This window comes from Rutidosis leptorrhynchoides, chromosome 9 (genome assembly GCF_046630445.1).
Source record: "Rutidosis leptorrhynchoides isolate AG116_Rl617_1_P2 chromosome 9, CSIRO_AGI_Rlap_v1, whole genome shotgun sequence".
Classification (NCBI taxonomy): Eukaryota; Viridiplantae; Streptophyta; class Magnoliopsida; order Asterales; family Asteraceae; genus Rutidosis; species Rutidosis leptorrhynchoides.
This window is the reverse complement of record NC_092341.1, coordinates 166,178,311-166,198,545: the sequence shown is the minus strand read 5'-3', so window position 1 is coordinate 166,198,545 and position 20,235 is coordinate 166,178,311. Positions and strand designations below refer to the sequence as shown.

The 20,235-nt window shown below is 30.4% G+C and overlaps 1 protein-coding gene across 1 annotated transcript; it reads left to right on the top strand.

Annotated features, from left to right (window-relative positions):
* The first annotated feature begins 939 nt into the window (after positions 1-939).
* LOC139868451 (uncharacterized) lies at positions 940-2,315 on the top strand. The gene is made up of 2 exons (XM_071856782.1): positions 940-1,316; positions 1,592-2,315. The coding sequence occupies exons 1-2, from the start codon at positions 940-942 to the stop codon at positions 2,313-2,315; spliced, it is 1,101 nt and encodes a 366-aa protein (XP_071712883.1).
* Positions 2,316-20,235: the final 17,920 nt, after the last annotated feature.

Below are 20,235 nucleotides of genomic sequence, written 5' to 3'. Positions count from 1 at the left end.
TTCTATTGGTATATACCAATAGTAAATACTTCTAGAAGCTGTGTATAGTACCCTAGATATACGTATAGGATTATTGAGGAAACGGAACGAGAATTCAAATATAACTATCTTTTGTAAGTATACTTATATTGTTTTATGTATAAAAGCCCTTTAAAAATGATTAAATACATTACTTATACGATATATGTATAAACATTATAAATCATCAGTATTTATGTCAAATAACGTTACGTATGGTTATTGTTTTGAAAACTTAAGTTAGTAGTTTCAAAATATACTTATGACTTTTTGTTATTAATACAAAATGAGATATTAAAACATCCTTAGATCATGTTAAATATGTATGTATAATTATCATATATTGTATAGTTCGTGATATCATCGGTCAAACTAGACGGTCAAACGTTGTGTAAAACTCTTTTCAAAAACATAAGTCTCAACAATTTGGATTGCTTATCATGTTGGTAAGGTTTAATTTATGTAAATATTAATCTCATAAGTATAGAACGATCGGAAAAGTCCGGGTCATTACAGATTCATAAATCCTCCCACAAATCAAAAACCAAACATAACACCACTAGTCCATTGCAAATGCTGCATATGGATATATGTGGACCAATGCGTGTCTCTAGTCTTGGTGGCCGGAAGTACATTCTGGTGATAGTTAATGATTACTCACCTTACACTTGGGTCAGATTCCTGAAAAGTAAATCTGAAACTCCCAAAGTAATCATTGATTTCTTGAAAAGAACCCAACTGTCCACCAATAAGATTGTACGCATTCTCAGAGTTGATAACGACACTGAATTTCAGAACTCTATACTCAATTCGTATCTTGATCATACATGTATCACCCATCAAACCTCCACCGCCCATACTCCACAAAAAAATAGCGTTGTTGAAAGATGAAATCACACTCTAGTTGAAGCAGCAAGAACAATGCTCGTTTACTCCAAGCTAGCTCCGTCCCTCTGGGCTGAGGCTGTCAACACTGCGTGCTTCACACAAAACCACTCCATCATTAATTGTCAATTTGACAAGACTCCATACGAACTTCTATTTGATCGCCGACCCAAGGTGAAGTACTTTCGCATTTTTCGGTGTGTTTGTTATGTTCTAAACGATGAAGACAATCTTGGAAAGTTTGATGTTCGTGGTGATGAGGTCATTTTCATTGGTTATTTGCAGGATTTTGTGGCTTACCGTTTCTATAACTGTCGAACTCGCATCATCAAAGAGAGCACAAATGTTAAGTTTTACAAGATTTCCGGAATGATTCTTGGACATAATGGTTCCCAGCCCGGTCTTAGTACTACGTAAGCTAAACCGAATGATTGTTCTTCCCTCGACCAAAATAGATTTGGTTCCATATGAGAAGAACACCTATATGCTTACAAATGTTATAGGAACTTGTGTGTAAGTGTTATTATTTTTTTCATGAGCTCAAACCAAAGTAGAGAACACACCTCTATTTATAAATCATGGGGAAGCTAAAAAGATGAACACTTAATGACAATAAAATGTCATTATTATTGATAGGTTAAAAGATATGATAAGTCACAATTATTGCAACCTTTCAATACTCTCTTAGTATCAATTTTGATTCATACATCACAATAAATTTTTCAACATCTCCATGCGCTGAAAATGATTCATCTGAATTCCTTCTTCTGGATGAACTTGATATTGGATTGTCTTCTACTAATATTACTCATGTTGTCACCTCTCAGATTCCAATAGTAAAGACATATCCCCTCGAAGCTGATGAAACTTCCCCCTCCAGTGGAACAAATACCCCTGTTTCTGATGAAACAACTCCTTCCGTGTTTCCCAATGATCAAAATGTCGAAATACATGTACCTCTGTGGGAAGAGAATGATACCTATCCTACTGTCAATACGGAACCAACAGGGTCATCATCTTCTTCATATGTTGATACTTCTCTTGACAATGAAACCAATCCTCCACTTCCGCATACTACTAAATGGACCATAGATCACCCAATTTATCAAATCATTGGTGATCTAGATGCTCCTGTTCGAACTCAGAGTGCCTCCAACAATGAATGTCTTTTTGCTGCCTTTCTGAGCAAAGTCGAACCTAAGTCGGCTCATGAGGCTCTACAAGATCCTGACTGGTCAATCGCTATGCAAGAAGAAATTCATCAATTTGACCATCTTGAAGTATGGGAACTTGTTCCTAGACCACCTAGTAAAACCCTCATTGACACCAAGTGGATTTTTAAAAATAAGAAGGACACTCACGACATTGTCATTCGCAACAAAGCACGCCTAGTTGCCAAAGGTTATCGATAACAAGAAGGGATTGACTACGACGAAATGTTTGCACCAGTAGATCGCCTAGAATCTGTTCGACTGTTCCTATCTTATGTTGCTCACAAGCAGTTTACTGTCTATCAAATGGATGTCAAAACTGCTTTCCTGAATGGCGTGCTTCAAGAAGAAGTCTATGTCAGTCAACCTAAAGGGTTTATAGATTCCAAACGTCCCCATCATGTGTATCTCCTGTCCAAAGCCCTTTATGGCCTGAAACAGGCACCCAGAGCTTGGTATGAAACCTTGACTGCCTTCCTTCTCAAAAACATCTTCTCTCGTAGAACCATTGACATGACTATGTTCATCAGAAAACAAAATGAACACATTCTATTAGTTCAAGTCTATGTTGATGATATCATATTCGGTTCCACTTCCCCCGCTTTGTGCTATGAGTTTTCTGAACTCATGAAAAACAAATTCAAAATGAGCATGCTTGAAGAACTTCAATTATTTCTGGGTTTGGAGGTTAAATAACTTTCGGCTGGGATTTTCATCGGGCAATCTAAATATATCTTAGATATGTTCAAAAAGTTTAACTTCCTGAGATGAAAATAAGCCCTACCCCAATGTCAATCAACATCTTAGTGAACATTCCCCAAGATGAAAATGAACACATGATGTCGTAGAATCGACATCATGTTTGTTGTATGCGTGTGTGCCCGATTTCAAGCTAACCCTAGATACTTTCACTACAAGGCTGTAATGCGAATATTCAGCTATCTTAAGGGCACCACTCACTTTGGACTCTAGTATTCCTTCGGGACTGGATTCAACCTCACGACATTCACGGATGATGATCATAGAGGTGACCAAGTCAACCGAAAAAGCACCTCTGGAGGACTTCAATTCCTAGGTCATAAATTAGTTAGTTGTTCATCTCGCAAACAAAACTGTATATCATTCTCTACAGTTGAATCTGAATATATTGTGGCTGCGAGTTGCTGCTCACAAGTCTTAGGATGCAAACCCAACTTCTTGACTATGGATTCAAATTCCACAAAATCTTGATCTATTGCGACTCTTAGAGTACGATTTCTATCACCAGCAATTCGGTTCAACACTCTCGAACCAAACACATTGACATTCGCTACCACTTTATAAAAGGTCATGTTGAGAAAGGGAATGTGGAACTCTACTTTGTCCCCACTAAAATCAACTGGCTGACTTACTTACCAAGGCCTTAGATGAAGCCACATTCAAATATCTGGTTCGTGAAATTGGCATGGTTAATTTCTTTGACATTTAGAAACACGACATGTGCCTAGGGGGAGTGATACGCTTGCCTAGGGGGAGCTTTGTGTTTTTCAAAATATGATGCATCACATGTAAGACCCTGAATTTTGTGCATAAGAAAATGTTCCTGAAAGTGTCAGTAAATGTGTGTATTAGGAAATGCCATTGAAAGTGAACCTAACACTTATGCATTTTCAGATTTTACATCAGAATCAGAATCTATCAACTTCAGTCCCTGAACTTCTAAGAACTGGTATCATCGCGTTTTAAGTGGGTTTATCGCGTTCTAGTCTATCGCGGAACGCGACAGATGTGACAACCCGGAAATTTCCGACCAAATTTATGCTGTATCTTTATATTATTCAGACATGATAAGCAAATTTTATTAAGTTAAATCTCAAGAATTTTAAAATTTTGTTCATACATTCATTTAACCTCGACCAAACTCTGACGATTCACGAACCATTTTATAAATGGATATGACTGTATATATATATATATATATATATATATATATATATATATATATATATATATATATATATATATATATATATATATATATATATTATAACTTGAGAATATTAACAAAGTATTAAACGTATAATACTTTACATGAACGTATTTGTTTCAATATGATTATCGATGGAAGTAGAAGATAATATCAAATGATTGATTTATCAGATACATTGTATGTTTACGAGTCACTGTTGAGAGGTCCACTTTGATTTAGGAAACTTGTCCTTTTTAATGGTATTCAGAATATTTTGTAAAAGTAATTTATAAGTAAGAACAAAAGTGTTATTAACGAGAGTTAGTCAAAAGTTAGTGAAAATTCTCGTTTGATTTTCAAAAACGTGTTTTACATTGATTGCCTAGCGTTCCTTAATAAATTTTCATATTTGATATAATAAATTCTATTATTTAAACAAATTTAAATTATATAAAACAGACTATGAAAAATAATTAGTTTTGAAAAACTAAATATTATATTATCAAATAAATATTTTAATTATATGAACAAAGTTATATTTTTTTAAAGATATATATATATATATATATATATATATATATATATATATATATATATATATATATATATATATATATATTTTACAAAGTGATTAAATATAATATTAAACTAATTATAAAACATCTTGATAATATTAAATATAACGAGACGTTGATTTATAGAAGCAAATGACCAAAACACTCAAATAATCAAGTTACATTTCTTATAATATAATTTACAGTTGATTAAGTCTAATTTTTGATAAAGGTACGTGTCACGAAACGTATATCACAAGTTTTCTTAGCATACGAAACTTCGTTTGGAAAACCGAAACTGGGACATTAGCCGAGTGACAAAGTCCAAGTCATCGGAACTAATTTTATGTTTTAAATATGCAATAGAATATAATATTATATATTTATAATTATATTAATTAAATATACATATTATTATATAATAAAAACTATCGGCAACCCACGTTTTAAATCGAATGAGTGCTGGACAGAGGGGCCATGCGATCGCATGGTTGTGCCCCTTTTATCCCATGTGATCGCATGGCTAGGGGAGGTAGGCCACTTCTATAAAGATCGTTCGATTCTGGTCTCAGTATTATCAATCTATCACTCTATCTCTCTCATATATATATATATATATATATATATATATATATATATATATATATATATATATATATATATATATATATATATATTAAGATTAATATTATTATTAATCTTATGATTAGGAGTATTATTATTAGTAGTATTATACATAAAATATTACGACGGAGTGCTGTCCGAGTACTTTCATAAAAATTATTTTTCGAGTGAGTCAAAGCTAAGTAGGTTATTGGTTATTGCTAAGGAGGTTATGGGTATTGTTCGGGGTTATAGCTCATGAGGTCAACCTAGTGTTTATCATCTCTGTTGCATCTACGTACTTTCCTGCAATATTGAATCTCAATATTGATACGTGAGCACTCATAACTTAATTTTTATATATTGATAGTGTATCCCTGACTAGTGCTCGAGTATATATGATTATGCATGCTTGTATGTTTATTATCATCGTTATATAGTTTATGATAAACCATGAATTTAATACATATGCTACTGAGATAAGTTATATGATATGCATGTCGTTGGAAAGCTGTCGAAAAATTAACAACTTTTCATTTAGAAGTCGTGTGATTTCGATGAACGGATTTAAAGATATAGTCAACTGAATTATCATTAATCTTAGTATTATTATTAAAAAGATTATTATTATTACATAGTCGTTATTATCGTCGTTATTATTATCTGATTATTATCATTATTATTATCATTATCGTATCAATATAGGTATTATCATTAAAATTGTTATTGTTATTACTATTGTTATTATTAAAAGTTAACATTTTTATAAAAACTATTATTTTATTATTTTTATCATTATTATTATTAAAGTATCATTAATATTAAAATTATCACATTTGTTAAAATTATCATTTATAATAAAAAATATCATTTTTATTATCATATTAGGGTTATTATTAAAAATTATCATTTTTGATAGGATTATTTTTATTAAATATTATTATTACTATTCTTATTATAATAATTATATATATAATAAATATTATTAAGATAAAATATATTATTGAAAATTATTATTATCATTATTATTAATATATCGTTAATATTAAAAATATCATTTTTATTAAAATTATCATTTTAATAGAAATATCATTGTTATTATAAACTTTCATTATTATTATCATTTTAGTATTATTATTAAAAATTATCATTTTTAAATAGAATTATTATTTTATATAAAATATTATTATCATTACAATTAATATTAAAAGTATCGTTATTATTAAAAATTATCATGTTTGTTAGAAAGTATCATTATAAATCTTAAAACATATATTTTTATTTAAATTATTATTTTTAATATTATTAGTATTATTAATAACAACAATATTATTATCATTGTAATTATCATTGACATGATTATAATATTTTATCATTATTAGTAATATTATTGTTATGACATTAGTATTATTACAAATGATTATTATTAATTATCAAAATTATTATTATCATTAGTAAATGTAAATAGTGTTATTATTATTATTAATATTATTATTATTATTATAATTAATATTATTATTATTACAAAATAATACAAATTTTACTCATTATTATTATTATTATCAATATGATTTTATCAAATAAATATGTGACGCAAATATATTTTTACCACACGTAATATAATTACATTAATAATACATAACATTATATTTTTATGATATTAAGTAAACTTTATAAATTTTATTACATGGGATATATAAAAGTATATTTTTATATATAGATTTTAATATAAGTTTTTACCTACAAATAAATGACTTGCATTATTTACTCTAATAAAATCTAATAAATATATTTAAATATACATAATGACTATATTTAGGTTATATAATAAACATGTATAGATTTTGGAAGTCATTATTGGGTCAAATTGACTTTTGTTAACTTTTGCATATCAGTCTCGAGCATTAGGATTGTGATACACTACGACTTGACCTAAATTGTTAAACAGATATTGACCAACATATAAATATATACACTTAATATAGGTTCATGAATCCGAGGCCAACCATGCACTTGTTCAGTGCCGTCATATGCATTATTACCACAAAATACAGTATTGTGAGTTTCATTACTCCCTTTTTATATATATTTTTGGGACTGAGAATACATGCGCTGCTTTTATAACTATTTTACGAAATAGAAAAAAGTACTTGAAACTACATTCTATGGTTGAATTATTATAATGGATATCACCCTTTTAGCTTGGTAGCCTAAGAATTTGGGAACAGACCCCTAAATTGACGCGAATCCTGAAGATAGATCTATGGACTTTGACATGTTCCATCCGGGTTACGGATGCTTTAGTACTTCGATTTTATATACAGATGAGTGTACCTGTATATTAGAGATATTCCAGATGCATTTGTTAATGTCAGTTACCAGGTGTTCACCATATGAATGATTTTTAATTCGCAGGTTATGCGTACTATTTAGTACTCGGATTATGTGTACAATTATATATCTGAAATCTTGTGGTCTTTTAAAATGATGGAAATGAATGTTTATGATAAACTAATGAACTCACCAACATTTTGGTTGACACTTGAAAGCATGTTTATTCTCATGTTTGAAAGAAATTTTCTGCTGTGCATTTGCTCATTTAGAGATATTACTTGGAGTCATTCATGGCATATTTCAAAAGACGTTGCATTCAAGTCATTGAGTTCAATAAAGTTTATTATTAAGAAGATAACAGATTAAGTCATTTATAGATTGGATATATTATGAAAGGGTATGCATGCCTGTCAACTTTTAATGAAATGAAAGTTTGTCTTTTAAAAACGAATGCAATGTTTGTAAAATGTAACATATAGAGGTCAAGTACCTCGCGATATAACCATATGTTATTGTATTCGTCCTTATGGATTAGGACGGGTTTCTTCATGTGGTATCAGAGCTGTGATCTTAGCAAACCAGGTCTTGCATTAGTGTGTCTAACTGATAGTTGTTAAGATGCATTAGTGAGTCTGGACTTCGGCTGTGTTGCATGTTAAAAAGTTTTACTTATCATTCTTGTCAGAAACTACATGCTCATCATTCTTAGTCTAGACACATCTTACTGCATTGATTGCATAAATAGTGTATAGAAAAAATTCATATCTTAGCGTATCTGCTAATGCATATCTTAACGTATCAGTTAGTGTAAACTTTGCCTGACATATTTCAAAGATTCCTCCGTAATTTATGGGATTTTGGTATTATGTATACGTATGTAGTTTATGTATTAAAGAATACCAAATCTAAGTCTTATAATATTCCTCATATCGAAAAATCATTTCCCTACTCTGTACGAGATGGATCCTGCAACCAGTTCCAGTTCCCTGGATTCCAACAGCTATTCCGATATGGTGTTTCACTCGAGCTCCGAAAGAAGTGTAACCGGAATGGACCAACCAATCAGCCATCATCTATTCTGGATGAATTGGGGATGGGTTCGTAGCCTACTTAATCATTGGAGGAAAGAAGAAGGTGATCCTTTTCACCCACCACATTGCCCTCTTGGCGATGAACCTGAAGCACTCACCGGCGAACCTGTTCGAGACACCATTTTCTCTCTCATTTCCAGAGTATCTCGTCATGACTATATACTATCTCAAATTCTAGATCTTATTCATCCGCTCATCCGAACCAACAATCATCCCAGTGTAATAGAAGAAGTTAACGACCTTCACGCTCGGGTAGTGGCTTTGGAACATATGGTGCAAAGATTACAAGCACCAGCAGCAGCAACGGCAGCAACAATACCACCATCAACAACACCAACAGTACCATTACCACCACCAACAACATCCGCATCCCACACCTCAACATCACAATCTGTACCTAGAGCATATGCACCGTAAATATCCAGGAATACCAACAACAACAAACGATGAAGTATTGATTCATAACTTCATCGAGGAAATATTCTGCAGAGAATATATATTTTCTAAAAGTTTTAGAGATTATTTATTCTAGTTCTAATTGTAAACTAGAGGTGTGACCGAAATGATAGAAGGAAGAGTAGAAACCCTAATAGGATGTTGCGCTATTTATAAGCTAGATTTATTTTACCAACAGCATCAACAGTACCGTCAACATCACCAGCACCGTCAGTACTGTCAGCATCGTCAGCATCAGCAGCGCTTACAACATCACAAGCTCCACCAGATCTATAATCACCGTAAACGTCATCACTAATCATCAACGCGTATATTGTATCAACGAGTTATGAAGTCTCTGAAGAAATTAAATGTGTATATATATATATATATATATATATATATATATATATATATATATATATGAATTTTGAGATCAAAATAAATCTTTTCGTACTAAGCTATTATGTATGAATTAAATAAGGGTAGATACTACTCGGTTAAATTCATATTATTAATATGCTAAAATGTACACCCTTCCTTAACAACTTAACCATCGTTAACTACAATCTCTGTTCAACTCAAGGAATCCCAATTCATAATAAACCAAGTGTATTAATCAATTACATGTTTGATTTTACACTTTCATCTTCGATGTACTCGAAATTTCCTAGACAACATCATTTGTACCTTGCGAAATTCACAAGAATTCCACGAACACCAACATCATTCACCGAGTAAATATTAATAAAAATGAATAATGAAGTATTGATTCATAATTTCATTTACGATGAAGTGATAATCCACGAAAATTAGGAAATTCCTAAAGTTTTAGAAATTATTCATTTCTAATTCCAGCCGAAAATCAAATGAGTTTAATTTAAGATTAACTCATTAAATCTACATTGTGAAGAAAATATACATACATATATATTTTCATAAAGACTGTAATAAAATTCCTTTGTACAAAATATTACTTGTGAAATTTTTTTAACGGGTAGGTAATACCCGAGAGTTATATAAATTCACAATTAATATGTTACATTTCTTTAAATTCTGATTCAACAAATCATTAACTAGACTCACTACTTTCACAACGATATACCTTCTTTCATAGAAATCAAAACAACCATCCTCATTTAATTACATATTCTGATTTTAACAAATTAAAATTCAAGTCAAGATTTAACAGAAGACATCACTCTTAGATTCTTACAGCTTCAAAGCTATACTTTGACTTCAAAACTGTGCTAGAACATCACTTCTATTCATAAAACTCTTCAAAATTCCTGGAGATACCTCAACTAATGAACAATAGAGAAGATGATCTAACTACATGTTACCCACAGTCATGCAGCTGAAAAACTCTCAAAACCAAAGTCATAGTTTAACACGTATTCGCGTCAGATCCTTTGGCATTTATTAGCAAAAAATAACTTTACGATTCCTTTTCAAAGTAGCAAATTCTGTCACTGCTCCAACAAGTCAATTTCGATCTTTCATTCGAAGTAGCCTTATTATAAACCTGATATATACGATTACCCTTTTTTTATTGGAGAACCTTTTATATTCCACCACATTATCAGCAAATGTACCAGCAACTTCGGCTTTAGTCTCTCTGAAAAATATCTATATTATTCATGAAAACCCATCATCTATTCATCTGCTTCCTGTGACAATAATTGCTATACCAACTGTCGGAAATCATCAATCATTATTCTCGAATTTCGCAGCAATTCTACGTCAATAGATATATATATATACATATAACGTCTATCTCCTAGACTTATATACTGCGAATGTGAAGTTTCTGAAAAACACCCTAAACAGTGAACTAGTTCTCCGAATTTTTGGAAAAATACTGATGAAGCAGCAAAAACTATAAACGATCTTAACAGTCAAAAGTTTGATGATAAGGAATAGTGGGTTGGCAAAGCTCAGAAAAAGAGAAGGTTTGGTACTGGAAAACGGATTGAGCAAACTATGAATGAGGCTGTGGACAAATCACAAAGACTAAACATGCCTTCAAAGAATTAAAATAATTAAGTATCTGCTAAAGTCATTAACGAATACCTTGCTCCTGACTCTAAACCCTTGCGAACAATATTCTTCATCATCCTCTGCTATTAGAAATTCTAAGATATCATCATATCTTTCATTATAAATATCTTCGACATTCCTGAAGATATCTTCATACCAATTGTTATCCGAAATCATTTACCTCTTCGCGCTATCTGTGTTACATCATAAAAGAAACTATTTTAGTTTCTAAATTCTAAAACCTTCGAGTATAAAATATGAATATTTGAAGTAGTGTTGGAAACTGAAGCATGAGTTAGTATAATATAATGACACTTGATCAACTTGATTATATTACAGTAAGTCATGCTGAGTTTCTAAATGAAACATGATGATTCACAGATCATAACGTCATCATGCGCCATGTTACATAACTCTTTCATTCTATTTAACTTCTAAAATATCAAGAAAATATTTTCTTGATGATTCGGTCTTTCCCGGATATTCTGGTAATTTGATAAAACAAATTATGCTACACCTTCCCTTTCTACCTTGTATATTATGATGATTCGAAACTCCATACCTACGAATTCTGGACCGTTAATTGCGAAAAAAAATAAAAGCATGAAGCTCCGAAATAGAAAGGGGAGTAAAAATCACAGCAAACAGAAAAGATCATTAACTATAGATGTCAATAATTATGGAAAGACAAATGAAATGAAGGATTATGAAAACCACTACACCAAGAGCGAAGTAGAAGTAAATAAACTCCTCCGGTGGGAGTAGGAATAGGAGGATGATTGTTGTGATAGTCAGAATAAGATCACGGATCAGAACTGGATGGGGGATATTGACGAATATGTTGGAAGTATGAATTGTGAGAGAAAGAATAGAAGGTGTGAGCTGTGGAAATAAGGAAACGAAGGGAGTGGATTTATAGTGAGATCTCCAACAGAACAATCGAGATAGATTATCGCATTTAACCAAGAGGATCCTAATTTCCATAATTTCCAAAGAATCAAATCTTATCTAAATCCTTTGAACTCCAGAAATCAATTGTGACTACGTCACCAGTTAAAACTAACCTACAGTTACTCGTTTCACTCTTTTATGATAACTTCACTCGTACTCTTCACAAAATTGAATTGTTTTATTTTATATTACTCAATGATGATGAAACTCTAATTTTCAGCTCATATGCGTCATGAAAACATACTTATTGTCAGCCATGACCATTCTAATCAAATTTCGAGGACAAAATTTCTTTAACGGGTAGGTACTGTGATAACCCGGAAATTTCAGACCAAATTTAAACTTTATCTTTATATTATTCCGACATGATAAGCAAAGTTTATTAAGTTAAATCTCAAGAATTTTAAAATTTTGTTCATACATTCATTTAACGTCGACCAAACTCCGACGATTCACGAACCATTATATAAATGGATATGACGGTATATATATATATATATATATATATATATATATATATATATATATATATATATATTATAACTTGAGAATATTAACAAAGTATTAAATATATAATACTTTACATGACGTATTTGTTTCAATATGATTATCGATGGAAGTAGAAGATAATATCAAATGATTGATTTATCAGATACATTGTATGTTTACGAGTCTCTGTTGAGAGGTCCACTTTGATTTAGGAAACCTGTCCTTTTTAACGGTATTTGGAATATTTTGTAAAAGTAATTTATAAGTAAGAACAAAAGTGTTATTAACGAGAGTTAGTCAAAAGGTAGTGAAAATTCCCGTTTGATTTTCAAAAACGTGTTTTACATTGATTGCCTAATGTTCCTTAATAAATTTTCATATTTGATATAATAAATTCTATTATTTAAACGAATTTAAACCATATAAAACGGACTTTGAAAAATAATTAGTTTTGAAAAACTATATATTATATTATCAAATAAATATTTTAATTATATGTACAAAGTTTTATTTTTTTAAAGATATATATATATATTACAAAGTGATTAAATATAATATTAAACTAATTATAAAACATCTTGATAATATTAAATATAATGAGACGTTGATTTATAGAAGCAAATGACCAAAACACTCAAATAATCAAGTTACATTTCTTATAATATAATTTACAGTTGATTAAGTCTAATTTTTTATAAAAGTACGTGTCACGAAACGTATATCACAAGTTTTCTTAGCGTACGAAACTTCGTTTGGAAAATCGGAACTGGGACATTATTCGAGTGACAAAGTCTAAGTCATCGGAACTAATTTTATGTTTTAAATATGCACTAGAATATAATATTATATATTTATAATTATATTAATTAAATATATATATTATTATATAATAAAAACTGTCGGCAGCTCACGTTTTAAATCGAATTAGTGCTGGACAGAGGGGCCATGCGATCACATGACTGTGCCCCTTTAATCCCATACGATCGCATGGCTAGGGGAGGCAGGCCACTTCTATAAAGCTCGCTCGATTCTGGTCTCAGTATTATCAATCTATCACTCTATCTCTTTCACACACACACACATATATATATATATATATATATATATATATATATATATATATATATATATATATATATATATATATATATATTATTAAGATTAATATTATTATTAATATTATTATTAATCTTATGATTAGGAGTATTATTATTAGTAGTATTATACATAAAATATTACGACGGAGTGCTGTCCGAGTACTTTTAAAAAAATTATTTTTCGAGTGAGTCAAAGGTAAGGAGGTTATGGGTTATTGCTAAGGAGGTTATGGGTATTGTTCGGGGGTATAGCTCATGAGGTCAACCTAGTGTTTATCATCTCCGTTGCGTCTACGTACTTTCCTGCAATATTGAATCTAAATATTGATACGTGAACACTCATAACTTAACTTTTATATATTGATAGTGTATCCCTGACTAGTGCTCGAGTATATATGATTATGCATGCTTGTATATTTATTATTTTCGTTATATAGTTTATGATAAATCATGAATTTAATACATATGCTACTGAGATAAGGTATATGATATGCATGTCGTTGGAAAGCTGTCGAAAAATTAACAACTTTTCATTTAGAAGTCGTGTGATTTCGATGAACGGATTTAAAGATATAGTCAACTGAATTATCATTAATCTTAGTATTATTATTAAAAATAATTATTATTATTACATAGTCGTTATTATCGTAGTTATTATTATCTAATTATTATCATTATTATTATCATTATCGTATTAATATAGGTATTATCATTAAAATTGTTATTGTTATTGTTATTACTATTGTTATTATTAAAACTTAACATTTTTATAAAAACTATTATTTTATTATTTTTATCATTATTATTATTATTATTAAAGTATCATTAATATTAAAATTATCACATTTGTTAAAATTATCATTTCTAATAAAAATATCATTTTTATTATCATATTAGGGTTATTATTAAAAATTATCATTTTTGATAGGATTATTTTTATAAAATATTCTTATTACTTTTCTTATTATAATAATTATATATATAATAAATATTATTAAGATAAAATATATTATTGAAAATTATTATTATCATTATTATTAATGTATCGTTAATATTAGAAATATAATTTTTATTAAAATTATCATTTTAATAGAAATATCATTGTTATTATAAAATTTCATTATTTTTATCATTTTAGTATTATTATTAAAAATTATCATTTTTAAATAGAATTATTATTTTATATAAAATATTATTATCATTACAATTAATATTAAAAGTATCGTTATTATTAAAAATTATCAGGTTTGTTAGAAAGTATCATTATAAATCTTAAAACGTATATTTTTATTTAAATTATTATTTTTATTATTATTAGTATTATTAATAACAACAATATTATTATCATTGTTATTATCATTAACATGATTATAATATTTTATCATTATTAGTAATATTATTGTTATGACATTAGTATTATTACAAAGGATTATTATTAATTATCAAAATTATTATTATCATTAGTAAATGTAAATAGTGTTATTATTATTATTATTTTTATAGTATTATTATTATTATTATTATTATTATTATTATTATTATTATTATTATTATTATAATTAATATTATTATTATTATTACAAAATAATACAAATTTTACTCATTATTATTATTATCAATATGATTTTATCAAATAAATATGTGATGCAAATATATTTTTACCACACGTAATATAATTACATTAATAATACATAACATTATATTTTTATGATATTAAGTAAACTTTATAAATTTTATTACATGGGATATATAAAAGTATATTTTTATATATAGGTTTTAATATAAGTTTTTACCTACAAATAAATGACTTGCATTATTTACTCTAATAAAATCTAATAAATATATTTAAATATACATAACGACTATATTTAGGTTATATAATAAACATGTATAGATTTTGGAAGTCATTATTAGGTCAAATTGACTTTTGTTAACTTTTGCATATCAGTCTCAAGTATTAGGATTATGATACACTACGACTTGACCTAAATTGTTAAACAGATATTGACCAACATATAAATATATACACTTAATATAGGTTCGTGAATCCGAGGCCAACCAGGCACTTGTTCAGTGCCGTCATATCCATTATTGCCACGAAATACAGTATTGTGAGTTTCATTACTCCCTTTTTATATATATTTTTGGGACTGAGAATACATGCGCTGCTTTTATAACTGTTTTACGAAATAGACACAAGTACTTGGAACTACATTCTATGGTTGAATTATTATACTGGATATCACCCTTTTAGCTTGGTAACCTAAGAATTTGGGAACAGACCCCCAAATTGACGCGAATCCTGAAGATAGATCTATGGACTTTGACACGTCCCATCCAGGTTACGGATGCTTTAGTACTTCGATTTTATATACAGATGAGTGTACCTGTATATTGGGGATATTCTAGATGCATTTGTTAATGTCGGTTACCAGGTGTTCACCATATGAATGATTTTTAATTCGCAAGTACTATTTTGTACTCGGGTTACGTGTACAATTATATATCTGAAATCTTGTGGTCTATTAAAATGATGGAAATGAATGTTTATGATAAACTAATGAACTCACCAACCTTTTGGTTGACACTTGAAAGCATGTTTATTCTCAGGTTTGAAAGAAAATTTTTCTCTGTGCATTTGCTCATTTAGAGATATTACTTGGAGTCGTTAATGGTATATTTCAAAAGACGTTGCATTCAAGTCATTGAGTTCAATAAAGATTATTATTAAGAAGATAATAGATTAAGTCATTTATAGATTGGATATATTATGAAAGGGTATGCATGCCTGTAAACTTTCAATGAAATGAAAGTTTGTCTTTTAAAAATGAATGCAATGTTTGTAAAATGTAACATATAGACGTCAAGTACCTCGCGATGTAACCATATATTATTTTATTCGTCCTTATTGATTAGGACGGGTTGCTTCAACAGACACGACCAAAACGCGACAGGCTTAAAAACCCAAGTCCTGATCACTTCATCATGTTCTAACTGAGTTTGTCGCGTTTGGGGTATCACAAAACGCGACAGAAGTGCTGAATGACCATTTTGAACTCGTTTTGGGGGTTTAAATTGGGGGTATTTGTGTCTTTTCACTTTAAGGACGGGTTTTTAGCCTCAAAACTGATCAAGCCTTATCTATAGCTCATTTCTCACCCTCACAAACACTCTCATCCATTTCTAGAGAGAGGAGTCCATTTTAGAGAGAGAGAGAGCTTAGTTTGAGGAAGAAGAAGAGTGAATCGGGTCAAGTCACGAGAGTTAAAGTTGATCATCTCGTTCTTTGCTACATTTTGGTAGTGGTGGTAAGTCCTAACTCCGATTTTCATTGTTTGATTCTTGTTTGGGTTAGGGTCCATGTTAGTGATGAGTTGTAGAACCTACTTCTTGTGAAATTTGGGGGTTTAACGTATTGTTAGTGTAAGTAAACCCAATTATTGTGGGTTTAGGGTTTGATGATGAAATTGGAAGTATTTGTCATGGACTTGGTTTGGTGTCAAAATGAGTTTTAAGTCAAGTTTTGGTGAATCAAGTATGTAAATACTTGATTTAGGTGTTAATTAGTGTTTTGGAAATATAGTCACTAGCCGTTAGTGATTATGGGGCGTTTTTATGACTTTGGTCAAAATGGGTAAATTGAATTGGGTCAAACTTGATGATGACACAAGTTTTGGTCAAATGGATGTTAAACACTTTTTTTACGTGTTAAATGGCGTTTATGAATGAAAGTAAACATGGGAAGTGATTTTGGGTCTAAATGATATTTTTAACATAAGTTAAACGTGGTCAAAAGCAATATGGGTCAATATTGCACATGTTGGGTTTTTGGTGTAATTGGCGTTTGAAATGATTACTACCTAATTAGTAATTTAGTGTTAAGACTTAGGTTTGATCTAATTGGTGTAAAGTATGATTTGGGTTAAATTGTACTTTGTTGTGTTGGTTTGAATTACCACCCGAAGTGGTAATTGGTTTGTGTCCATTAGGTGTTAAATGGCAGGGTTTTGGCGAGCAAGGTGTAATCCCTCGGCTAAGGGATGTTTGTGTCGGGTTCTCTTTTAGAGAATGGCTATTTATGTGTATATTGTACCTATGTGTAATATAGGTGGTTACTTGCTCAGATTTGAGGATGGAGATCAAGTTGTACATGACTTGTGCGGGCATTTCAAGGTGAGTGGAATAATTATACCTGTATGTATATAATGTATTTATTTGTGTGGGATGCGATGTGGGATTTAAGTTCGGAGGTGTGATACCACATCGTGTTGGCATGTGATATGATTTTAAAGTTCGGGCGTTCGATACCATATCATATGTGTACGTGGGTTCAATACCACATTTCACGTGACGGGTGGGTTTAATGTTCGGGCATTTGATACCACCCAAGGGACTAGTGATGTATACTAGTGGCGTCTGCGTGGCTAACGGTTCATTCGCGAGAATTGTTCCTTTTGGATTTCAGATAACCATGGTTATGTGTTGTAGTTTTAGCATATTATATTGTGAACTATACGCTATTGGTGATGCTAGCTTATTATGAATTGTGGGTATTTAGTATGCATTGTGATTGCATGGTTGTTAAGTTGCTAGCTCGTATGCGGTATTTGTGTAAGTGTATGCAAGTAAGTAGATTATATATGTATATGCATAATTATTGCATTCACTAAGCTTTATGCTTACCCCTCTCGTTGTTTACCTTTTTACAGGTATTGTGATTGTGAAGCTAGCTAGTTGTTAGACTAGACGCGTAGGGGCGCTTGAGCTCGATGGGGTAGCTTTTGGATAATTGGACGCGGATTGGGGATTTCGTAGTCCTCGGAATTATGCTCTTGGTATCGGGTTGGGTTATTGAGTATTAACCCGTGTTTGTGTAATTGGATTATTATTATAAATACTTTTGTAAGGTGTCATTTGGGTACCAAGGGTCATTGTAACTTGTTAAACGTAATGTCACGATATTATATTTTTGGTTAAAACAAAGTTGGAAATATTGTGTATTAATGGGACCTAACTTATAAAAAAAGAGCTTCGTTTTTGGTAAACGGACGCGGGGTCGTTACATCACATTTTGAGGGGGAGATAAGAAAGATGCTCTCACATAAATTACAGTGTGAGACCCGATGTTATAATACGATTTTCCAAATCCAAAATGGCTTTTGCACAAATAACAGTGTAAAACCCATATTTTCAAACATAACTCTCCTAAAACCTGCAACTATCAAGGGGGAGTTAAGATTCAAATGTCAGCACTGACGGAGGATGTGTCCTAGTGACTGCCTCAGGAGGATGTGTCTAAATGAGTGCCTCAAACCAAAATAGTCAGCAATGACGGAGGATGTGTCCTAGTGACTGCCTCAGGAGGATGTGTCTAAATGACTGCCTCAAACAAAATAGTCAGCAATGACGGAGGATGTGTCATAGTGACTGCCTCAGGAGGATGTGTCTAAATGACTGCCTCATGTTTCTGGAGTCAAAGGAAGTAAAACTTGAGAAAAATAAATTTTGAAAAATAATTGAAGTTTAAATTTTAACTTGGCTATTTCACAAAATTTATTAAAATTCTTATGGTTTTCGAGCTTTCCCAAAAACCCCATAAAATCCAAATCTGCTCAAAGACAATCAAAATTTTCGAGCATGCCCAAAATCCAAACACCTTCTCGAAAACCCAATGTTTTCGAGCAAGATCAAAAGTTGGTGGTTCTCGAGCAAGGTTGACTGAAAACTAAAGTTTTCGGTAGTTTTCGGTAGTTTTCGGTCAAAGGGAGTTATAAAAGGTTCAACTTTTTACCTTTACTCCTATCACTTTCAAAATTCAAACCTATCCACTCTCAAGAGAACCCCACAACCACTGTTCATCATCTTTAACCTCGTTCTAATTATGTATCGTTTCTTAAATTCCTTGTTTTCTTTCAATAGATTGAATGTTTATGAACTAAATGCATCTTGTAAACAACTAATCTAGAAACTAATACTCAAATTAACTAGTTAAATTGCCTGATCTTTGTTTTGCTCCCCTAAAACTTTCGAACCCTAGAACAGCAAAGTAACAAAACAGTGATTAAAATTACAAAATTGCTGGTTTAAAGCGACTTAGGGTGTTTACTAGATGATGATTTGAACACTAAAACTCACTTTAATCAATCGTTATTAAGTTAACTTGATTCGATGAAGAAAATGGGGTAAAAATTAGGGTTCTTGATTGATTATGCATGAAACTAGATTTAGAACTTGATTATATGCTTGATAAGTTAGATTTGAAGTTAATTTAACATCTATGAGTTGATTTAACCTCGACCAAATTCTAATGATTCACGAACTATTATATGAACGGATATGATTATATATGTATATGTTTATATATTATAACTTGAAAACGTTATCAAAGTATTAGATGTAAAATACTTCACATGAACGTATTTCTTTCAAAATATATTTAATATAATTATCGACAGAATTAAAAGATAATACCAAATGATTGAATTATTAGATACATTGATTTATGATTACGAGTCTTTGTTGAGAGGTCCACTTTGATTTAGGAAACCTTTCCTTTTAACGGTATTCGGAATATTTGGT

Bases quoted from the DNA above. Each gene is read 5' to 3' on its own strand.
- LOC139868451 (XM_071856782.1), top strand. From the start codon at position 940: ATGCTCGTTTACTCCAAGCTAGCTCCGTCCCTCTGGGCTGAGGCTGTC. The intron at 1,317-1,591 runs GTAAGCTAAACC...ATACTCTCTTAG, and splicing joins CAGCCCGGTCTTAGTACTAC to TATCAATTTTGATTCATACA.